The following is a 10,430-nucleotide window of genomic DNA, read 5'->3' as shown; positions in this document are numbered from 1 at the left end:
CCAGGGCCCATGGCCAGGGAAGCCCAAGTTCTCAGCACCTCGCTCTTCCTCAGAGGGGTGTGGGGTCACCACCAGCCATTCACAGAAACCATCACTTATGTTTTAGAATTATTCCATTTCCCTTTATGTAAACTAGAGGCCCCGTGTATGAGATTCGTGCACTGGGGGGTGGGGGAGGGTGTCCCTCAGCCCGGCCTGCGCCCTCTCACAGTCCAGAAGTCCTCGGGGGATGTCTCCGTGGGGAGCGGGCCTAAGCTGTCAGTGGGAGATCCTTAGCGCTGGTGGGAGAGGCTCCCGCCACCTTCACTGCGCTGGCCAGCAGTGAGCCCGGCTTTGGCTAAGTGGGAGTGCACTGACCAAGGGCAGTTCCTGCATTGAGCGTCTGCCCCCTGGTGGTCAGTGCCTGTCATAGCGACCGGTAGTTCCACTGTTTGGCCGATTTGCATATTACCCTTTTATTATATAGGAAGGATTGTCACTTACATTAAATGCAGCTGCAATTTTAAACTTTCAGCCACTATACAATCAGAACTCAATAATGTTGTTTGTTTACCCCACCCCCTATTTATTTTTATGATGAGGCTACTTTAAGCATATTACTTTAAAAAAGGCTACTCACATGTTAAAAATCTCTTTGAGCCCTAGCAGGTTTGGCTCAGTGGCTAGACCAGGGGTGGGCAAACTTTTTGACTCGAGGGCCACAATGGGTTCTTAAACTGGACCGGAGGGCCGGAACAAAAGCATGGATGGAGTGTTTGTGTGAACTAATATAAATTCAAAGTAAACATCATTACATAAAAGGGTACGCTCTTTTTTTTTTTTAGTTTTATTCATTTCAAATGGGCCGGATCCGGTCCGCGGGCCGTAGTTTGCCCTTTTTTTTTTTTAGTTTTATTCATTTCAAATGGGCCGGATCCGGTCTGCGGGCCGTAGTTTGCCCACGGCTGAGCTAGAGCATCAGCCTGTGAACTGAAGGGTCCCGGGTTCAATTCTGGTCAAGGGCACATGCCTAGGTTGTGGGCTCGATCCCCAGTATGGAGCGTGCAGGAGGCAGCCAACCCACGATTCTCTCTTCACTGATGTTTCTATTTCTCCCTCTCCTGTCCTCTCTGAAATCAATAAAAATATTTTTTTAAAAAATCTCTTTGGTAGCTGACTTGTGTCTGCTCCTTCAAAAGACTATAAAGGGTTGTTTTCCATGATTAAGTCTCACTCTAATCAACACTCTGTTTAGCAGGAGCTGCTAACAATGAAACCGAGAAAAATAAACACAAACATGCACAAATGACCTTTTATTTCATACAAAGAGATACAAAGGCAATTGTGCACTGCCCCGATCTGCTGGGCAGTCCACATTCTTGGGAGGAAGTAAATCCACGGTAAATGTCATGATGGCTGGTGGGAGAGAAGGTCAGAGGAGGAGAGAGACCTGACAGAGACTGCAGAGCTGAGAGAGAAAGGTAATAAGAGCTGCATGGCTTCATGTCACTTGGGTTTGTCTGGGCCTTTTCAATGCTACTAAAACCATAACTCTATATATAGCTCCCATCAAAATGCTTGAGGTGCCTTTTGTGCAATTTCGCATTGAAAGTTGCATCCAGGGAATATAATCCTTACAAATAATTGCGAAGCCATGCAACCTTATAGGAGTCGCAAAGCCTGTCTCCGTGTCTCCGTGTCCGTCACGGATGTGGCCTCCGGGTCTGACAAGCGTTTGGAAGGAGTAGCCTCTTTGGAGGTAAACGGGTTGACACTTTGGTTGGTCCCAGTTTTCGAGGCGATGCTATTAGTTTAACAGCATCTTCTTTTAAACGGAGGACAATGTTTACTAAATGATTATCTTGCAAAATACAACAAAAACAAGGTCAAGGTAGTGGAATCTCCTTCCCACGGTCCCTCCCCGCCTGCCTGTGGGCTGCCTGGAGGGTGTAAAGACTCACACAGTTTACATGTGCTGGCAGGGACCTGACCCAGTAAACAGTCGATTACAAAAAAACACGGCTCCGATACTTACATCTGCAATAGGGACACATCACAGAAATCGTTATTAACAAAACTGTTTATTGGTTTTAAATATACATTGGCTAGATTTTTAAATGTTAGTTTATTTTATTAAGGTTTATGCCATGATGAAAGAAGACTGAACCACAACATCAGCGAAAATGGAGGCTCAGTAGCATGATTTAATGTATTTTCCTGGATAAACAAATTTTCTTTAAAAAAAAGTATATAGCTTTTTATCTAATAAAAACTTCCTAAAAATTCAATGTTCAGAATTGAATTTTTACTAAATCCAGAAAACCAGAGTTCGGAAAAGAAAAGCAGTGTGGGCAGCAAGAGGAAAGAGAAAGCAGTGGGAAAAAGGAGGTTGGACTGTCAAGTGTGACATCGCTGGCTGGCTTTTTATTATTATTATTTTTCAGTCTATTTAAAACAGGGTGATCTCTCTGCAACCCTGCAGGTAAAAAAAATCCTAGTGTTTTAGCTCTAAGAAAGCTTTAAGAGTTCAGATATACAGATAAGCCAATTAAAAAACAAACACATTTCTGTATAGTATTCTAAAGACTTTGAAGCCTTATATAAAACTTTAAAATTGCTGTGACCCACATTTTAAGAAATAAACCTACACTTTAATAAAGTACTCTGAAGATATAAAACCGCCTTGAAAAAATTACATCCTATGCGGGCTAACCCCTCCATCTGCCACAGGCACCGAGGGGACGGTCGTCCCGAATCTCATCAAATCTGCAACGAACGAGCAGGCGCCTCACCCAGGAGGGACGCCCAGAACATCCTAAATTTACCTAAATAGCTGCACTTTCTCAGTGGGACTCTCCCATCCACTGTCAAAATTTATTTTAATGGCGAAACTTCAAAGCATGATCTCCCTTTCCTTTCCTTTTTTTTTTTTTTTTTAATCTCCCTTTTCTGGAAATGCTTGCTTTGAACACAGACAGTGACTCCTATTAATGATTTCCAGCCCATAATGGGAAACAGAATGGAGGAGACCAACAACCTCCCGTGTCCTTCAACTTCACGGACGGGACAAAAACGTAAAGGAACTTCGCTTGTAAAGGACGACCTCATAGGACACATAGCCGGGCCTTTTCGCTGTGTGTCTTATGTGTGTGTATGTCACTGAGGCTACGAAGCTCTCCCTTTAAATCACAAGATTTCAAATCCCACCATTAATATTGCGAATGAGACAAACACCAAAGCTTACCATAGAGTCATGCAACCTCTAAGGCCGAAACCACACAGAGATTTTAAGCAAAGTTCCCAATCTTTCGTGAGCGACAGAAGGAAATGAAGGAACGAGAAGGGTCAGACTAAGCCTGAAATTTCACTATGAAAACCAGGGCGGCCGTGTCCAGCCAGAGCGGGAGGCAGGAGGTGGCCCCGGGAGTGTATCGGGCGCAGGCGTGCTGTGGGCTGGCCCTTTGCTTCTTTCCTCCCTCCTTCTGGGCTGGCAGCACAGGGCCCGTTACTTCCCGTAGAACTTCTTGTTGAGCAGGAAGATCAGCAGGTTGACGTTCACTTTGGCTCTGTCAAATAGCTTCATGACGGCGACGCCTTCATATTGTAGCTGCAGCAGGTCCTGTGCACAAAGAAACGTCCTGACCGTTAATCAGGTTCGTGGGACGAGAAAAGAAAGGACGCGGTGTGGAAAGGGACCCAGAAGGAACGAAGCGTTCCTTGTGTGCTGGGGTGAAACGGGCTGGAAAACCCATTCCCACCCTCATTCCCACCCACAGTACAGCCACCCTGGGAGCTCGGGGAAAGCACAGGCTGGTCAACCCAGTTTCCTGGTAAATCTGGAGTGAAGAAGGCAGGTGGCTCGTATCAAAATACACGAAACCCGCAAAGAAAAAGCCGCATGTTCAGCTGTCACACACGTTCAAGCTTTGCATTTCACCATCACGTGTCCCGGTTTGGCTGAGTGAAGGTCACCCCGGAGAAGGTGAGGGCATGCCCATCCCGGGTGAAATACACTGATCGCTGACACAGGACCAGGCCCGCAATGTCGCTACAGTGGCTACTAGAGTCTTCATGTCTGTTTCACAAGAAAGAGCTTATATATTGTGAAGGCCAGGGAAAGAGAGAGGACTAAATGTTTATCAGGTATCGAACGGAGTGGATCCAGAGACATGGAAGCGTGGATCAGAGGGCGGAATCTCGGAGGGAAGGCGGGGGAGGTGGGTGGCTGGGAGGTGATCAACCAAGGACCTTGTATGCGTAGATGCATGGCCTGTGGACACGGACAATGGAGAGGTAAGGGCCTGGGGCGGGGGCAGGCTAGAGGGGAGTCAATGGGGGGGGGAAAAGGGACTGTGTAATACTTTCAACAATAAAGAATTATTAAAAATAATAATAATAAATAAATGTTTACCAGGTGTCTACCACATGATCGACCTTGTATAAGCGTGATGTAGTGTCTTTTTAAGTCTGACAGAAACCCCAAGTTTAAAGATGAGGCTCAGAACCGGTGAATGACCTGACCAAGAGCCCGGAGCTGGACGCTGAAGCTGGACCTGACTTGGAGCCCCTGCTTTTCCCACCGCCCTCCACTGTCCAGAACAGACTTAGGAAATCTGACTGGTCTCACCCCTCAACTTTCGAAGAGTCAAAGGGCTCGAAAGGACCCCTATCCACTGAGCCAAACCAGATCGGGCAACCAGTTCATTTTTTTGAAAAATCCTAGCAGCCTCATGAAGGCCAGGACCCTGGTGCGTCACCTGCACCCAACACACAACCTTGCACTGACAGTCATTCCATCGTTCATGCATTTGTACATGGAGGAATGCACTACCTGAGGCAGACTGGCCTGCCTAGAAGAATTTGGGGAAACTGAGGGAAGGGCAGGATCTGTTTGTGTAAGTACTGAGTTAGCTATGTGCATCACAAAACCGTTTCACATTTCTTCAGCCAACATGTTTTGAGGGTCTACAAGTCATTGAGAAGGAAACAGAGAAATACTGCGTGTTCCTAAGGTTCACGGTTTGGGGGTGAGAGGAAAATAAGTTGGCCCCTACAGTGCCAGAGGCTGCTCTAAAGGCTGTGGAGCAGCCCGGCCTGTGTGGCTCAATGGTTGAGGGTCGACCCAGGAACCAGGAGGTCTCAGTTTAATTCCTGATCAGGGCACATGCCCGGGTTACTGGCTCAATCCCCAGTAGGGGACCTGCATGAGGTAACTGATCACGGATGTTTCTCTATCATCGATGTTTCTCTCTCTATCCATCTCCTTTCCTCTCTCTCTCTAAAAAAAAAAAAAAAAAAAAAAAAAAATCCATAAAAAAAAATTTTTTTTTAAAATATATTTTATTGATTTTTTCAGAGAGGGAGGGAGAGAGACAGAGAGCCAGAAACATCGATGAGAGAGAAACACCGATCAGCTGCCTCTTGCACATCTCCTACTAGGGATGTGCCCGCAACCAAGGCACACGCCCTTGACCGGAATCGAACCTGGGACCCCTCAGTCCGCAGGCCAACGCTCTATCCACTGAGCCAAACCGGTTTCGGCCATAAAAAAAATTTAAAAAACAAATAGCCCTAGCTGGTTTGGCTCAGTGGATAGAGCATCAACCTGTGGACCAAAGGATCCTGGGTTCGATTCTGGACAAGGGCATGTACCTTATTTGCAGGCTCCTCCCCGGCCTGGGCCCTGGTCAGGGCTTGTGCAGGAGGCAACCCATTGATGTGTTTCTCTCACATCGATATTTCTCTCTGTCTTTCCCTCTCCCATTCTCTCTAAAATCAATGAAAAAATATCCTGGGGTGAGGATTTAAAAAAAAAAGAGGGCCGAAACCGGTTTGGCTCAGTGGATAGAGCGTCGGCCTGCGGACTGAAGGGTCCCGGGTTCGATTCCGGTCAAGGGCATGTGCCTGGGTTGCGGGCACATCCCCAGTGGGAGATGTGCAGGAGGCAGCTGATCGATGTTTCTCTCCCATTGATGTTTCTAACTATCTATCTCTCTCCCTTCCTCTCTGTAAAAAATCAATAAAATATATTTTTAAAAAAAAGGCATTGAAAAAGTAAACAAACAAACAAACAAATAAAGGCTGTGGAGCAGATGGGAAACCACCTGTGGCTTTGGGGGTGGTCCCACCATAAACGATGGAAGGAAAGGGGGAGAGAAGGGACAGCTCCCAGCCAAGGGAGAACAGCCCGTGCAAAGCCCAGAGGCACGTTCAGAGAGGAAGGCCCGCAGCAGGGAAGCAGCGAGGAATCCGATGGGAACCGACCCTGACGTCCTGTGGACACAAAGCTGCCGTTTGCTGTTCCCGGGAATCCTCCCAATGCCCCTTTTTTAAGGCATAAAACTTATAGTTATTACCGAATAAAAATTAGGAATAATTAAGCTATAAAACAATTCACTGCAGCATTCTATTTGAAATTAAAATGGGGTTCTGGCCCTGGTCAGTTTGGCTCAGTGGATAGAGCGTCAGCCTGCGAACCAAAGGGTCCCAGGTTCGATTCCGGTCAAGGGCACGCACCTCGGCTGCAGGTTCCTCCCTGCCCACGGGCACATGCAGGAGGCAACCGATCAATGTGTTTCTCTCACATCGATGTTTCTCTCCGTCTTTCCCTCTCTCTAAAAAATCAATGGAAAAATATCCTCAGGTGAGGAATAAAAATTTTTAAAAAAGGATTCCGTTTACAAAGATGCAATTTACATACATCTTGTTAGAAATACGCCTTTAAGCACCTTTACCAAATCAAAATCTTTAAAAGAGGATATAAAAAATTAAATCAAAAAAATAAAAATAAAAAAGGGTATCGAGCTCCTGTTAAGTAGGCTTACAATCTTGTATTGTCAAGACTTACACTTAACTTAAGCATTTTGTTCGAGTCCAAGGGGTCAGCTCCATTGAGTGGCAACATGAATGGGAGTTTCAAGGAACGTCTTTCTGAGGATCCCACACCCCAGGGTGTACGGACCACATCACACAGAAACCAGACTCAGCGCCTTTCCCCGCAGTGCGAGCCCAGCTCACCACCACGCCCGGACCGCCTTCTCCACGCGGGCCTCCTGTCTACCGTGTCTCCGCCCTGGACGAGAGCACGACCACCCCAGCCGCAGTGCTTCCAGTCCCACCTGGTGCACACCCACCTGGTAATGTAACATGAACGTCTCCATCTGAACTCCCATGAACTTGGCTTTCACTTCAAAGTCTCCCACTTCTTCTGTTGGAGCGATTTCAAAGATAACATTTTTAAACCTGTTGAAACATAACATCAGAAGGGTGTGATTTTTATGTTCTCATATTAAAATATCCTGTGAAATGCAAAGGAGGAGATGAACAGTGACTTCCAGAGTGACAAAGGGGTACAAGGTAAGGGTCCCAGGACGTCTGCAGGTGAAGCCATGTGGGAAGGCTTTGGATTTGGAGAGAAAAGTGGCACTCCCTTCCTTGCCCCCCCCAACCCCCCCCCCCCCCAGCTCTCTCGTTTTCTACTGAAAAAGGAGCCACTGAGGAATGCCGCCAATGGCCTCTGAAGGGATGTCATCAGAGGAATGCGCGTGGCCTGCCATGTGGCCAATGCCGAGACCTGGATAAAAGGAGGATCAAGAGCAAGTTGGGCCCTAACCGGTTTGGCTCAGTGGATAGAGCGTCGGTCTGCGGACTCAAGGGTCCCGGGTTTGATTCCGGTCAAGGGCATGTACCTTGGTTGTGGGCACGTCCCCAGTGGGGGGTGTGCAGGAGGCAGCTGATCGATGTTTCTCTCTCATCGATGTTTCTAACTCTCTATCCCTCTCCCTTCCTCTCTGTAAAATATCAATAAAATATATTTTAAAAAAAAAGAGCAAGTTGGCTGGAAGGAGAGGGCGGCAAGAGGGTGTTAGAACGCACACATGTCGGAAGACTGGAAGACGCACCCTGGCCGGTTTGGCTCGGTAGATTGAGCATCGGCCTGCGGATTGAAGGGTCCTGGGTTTGATGGTTACGTCGCCATCTCCCATTTATTTATTAAAAAAAAAAAGTTCCGTCATTTCAACATATGTACATATGTGCTTTTTTTTTTTTTTTTATCATTTATTTACCACAAGTAAAGGTCAGGAATTGTTATCTTTTAAATTTTTTTTACTGTTTCACTTCATGACTGCTGTGTATGTGCTCCATGTGAGTGACGTAGGTGCTTATGTAGGTGGGTTCCGACTTAACGGCGAAAACCACGTTACGTCACGCCGTAGGAACGGATCTCCGGCGTAACCAGAGGACCTACTGTATTCTGAACAGAGCTGAGACCATGAAAGACGCAAAGGAGGCACTGAGCCCTGGCCGGTGTGGCTCAGTGGATAGAGAGTCGGCCTTCGGATTGAAGGGTCCCGGGTTTGATTCGGGTCAAGGGCACATGCCCAGGTTGTGGGCTCGATCCCCAGTGTGGGGCATGCAGGAGGCAGCCAATCAATGAATCTCTCTCATCATTGATGTTTCTATCTCTCTCCCTGTCTCCTTTCCTCTCTGAAATCAATAAAAAATTTATTTAAGAAATACTAAGGCATTGAAAACATCTTTAAAAAAACAAAACAAAACAAGAGGCACTGAGAGGCTAAGAGAGGTCACAAAATTGAGGCCCTAAAACACATGCATTTTGGTCAACAAGAGAGCCTCACAGGTCATTCCTTAAAGTTAGTTATTTTATGTGACAATTTTATTTTAACTGATTTTTTTTTGTTATCTGGTTTCTAGGCCCATAGTAGCAAATTAAAAAGAAGTAAGAGAGGCAAATAATGGTAGGCACTTAAACAGTCATGGGAAATGATGAAGAAATGAAGGACTTGTATGCATGCATATAAGCATAACCAATGGACACAAGACACTGGGGGGTAAGGGAGGTCGGGGGAATGTCAAGGGGGGGAAAAAAGGAGACATATGTAATACTCTTTGTAATACGTTAAGAAATAACAAAAAAATTAAAAAAATATATAAAAATAAAAAAGAGAAGAGCTGATAAATATTATGAAACGAAAAATGCATAAAGTACCCAACCAAAAAAGGCTCCCAAAAGACCAAGATCCCCAATTGAAACAATGACCAGAGAGAATCCAGACAATAAGCCACGTTTTAAACACACCCACAATCAACCAGAATTCAAAGAAATGCAAAATGCTTAAATGAGATTCTTTTTTTAAGCTACTAAGCTCAAAAATATCAAAGATGATTTTAGTATTCATTGATGGAAAGGAAGTAGTAAGATAAGCACGTTCATACACAAGTGAAAAATATTTTGGCAACATATAAAAAAGTTAAAAAAATTTTCAACTAATATGAAAAACAGTATGTCAGTTCCTCAAAGAACTAACCAACAATATAACTATCTAATGATCTAGCAATCCCACTTCTGTGTATACATCCGAAAGAATTGGAAGCAGGATCTCAAAGAGGCATTTCCACCTTCATGTTCACGGCAGCATTACTCACAATAGCCGAGGGGTGGCAACAACCCGAACGGCCATCGATGGATGAATGAATAAACAGAATGTGGTTTATATATACAATGGAGTGTTAGTCAGCCTTAAAGAGGAAGGAAATGTCACATGTTGCAGCATGGTTGACCTGTGAGGACAGCATGGTAAATGAAATAAGTCACTCACCAAAAAAAGAAAAAATAAGACAGAAAAGCAGAATGGTGGCTGCCCAGGGCTTAGAAATAGGAATCAATTATTTAATGGGTTAAGAGTCTCAGGTTTTTGTCTTATTGTTGTTTGTTTTTAAATATTTTTATTGGTGTGTTTTTTTAGAGAGAGAGGGAAAGGAGAGAGGGAGAGAGAAACATCGATGTGAGAGGGAACAGGGCCAGAGACTCAGTTTTACAAGTTGTCTTTGTTTAGAAACAGAAGAAATGAAAGAAATGGCTTCCTGTTTTAAAGAGGAAAAATTAAAATGGGATCCACACAGCAGGTGTGAAAATGTCCCGAAACAAATGTTCCACAAACAAGGAAAAGAAATACTTCCTGCTGATAAGAGACAATTAATTCTGAGTATTAGGTCTAATTCTACACATAAATACATAAAAACAGATAGAAAAATATAAAAATATAAAAATGATCATCCCGCTAGGAGAAGTAAAGGCAGTAATATAAAGATGTGAATGCATAAATTAAAAACAAGTAAATGCATAAATTTAAAAAATCAATGTACGAAATGAAGTTAAAAAGCAAATACTTACTGATTCACTTGCAGGTCCTCGATTTCCAGAAGAACCCCCTTTTCATGTAATCGTGCCGCCGTGTATTTCAGAGAAATCTTTTTGCTTTTCTTTCCTTTCATTTCCCTCGGCTTCTTGGAGACCCTGTAAAGATGACATCACGTCACTTTCTATAACTATCTGCTTTGATTCTGTCGGTAATTCGAAAATATGGGATCAGAAAACGAACTTCCCATCCACAAGGGGACATAACATCAACTCTAAAATGGCAAATAAA

General features: G+C 44.8%; 1 protein-coding gene across 1 annotated transcript in view; it reads right to left on the bottom strand.

Annotated features, from left to right (window-relative positions):
* Positions 1-1,279: 1,279 nt before the first annotated feature.
* Positions 1,280-10,430, bottom strand: part of LOC102422362 (ras GTPase-activating-like protein IQGAP1) — a gene marked incomplete at its 5' end in the record, with an annotated part of 46,100 nt that continues 36,949 nt past the window's right edge. The window contains 3 exon segments of the mRNA XM_014449374.1: positions 1,280-3,598; positions 7,113-7,221; positions 10,175-10,297. Of these exon segments, the coding sequence (XP_014304860.1) occupies positions 3,485-3,598; positions 7,113-7,221; positions 10,175-10,297 (346 nt within the window).

This window comes from Myotis lucifugus, unplaced genomic scaffold (genome assembly GCF_000147115.1).
Source record: "Myotis lucifugus unplaced genomic scaffold, Myoluc2.0 scaffold_1161, whole genome shotgun sequence".
Lineage (NCBI taxonomy): Eukaryota > Metazoa > Chordata > Mammalia > Chiroptera > Vespertilionidae > Myotis > Myotis lucifugus.
The sequence above is the reverse complement of the archived record's forward strand: the minus strand, read 5'-3'. Positions and strand labels throughout refer to the sequence as shown.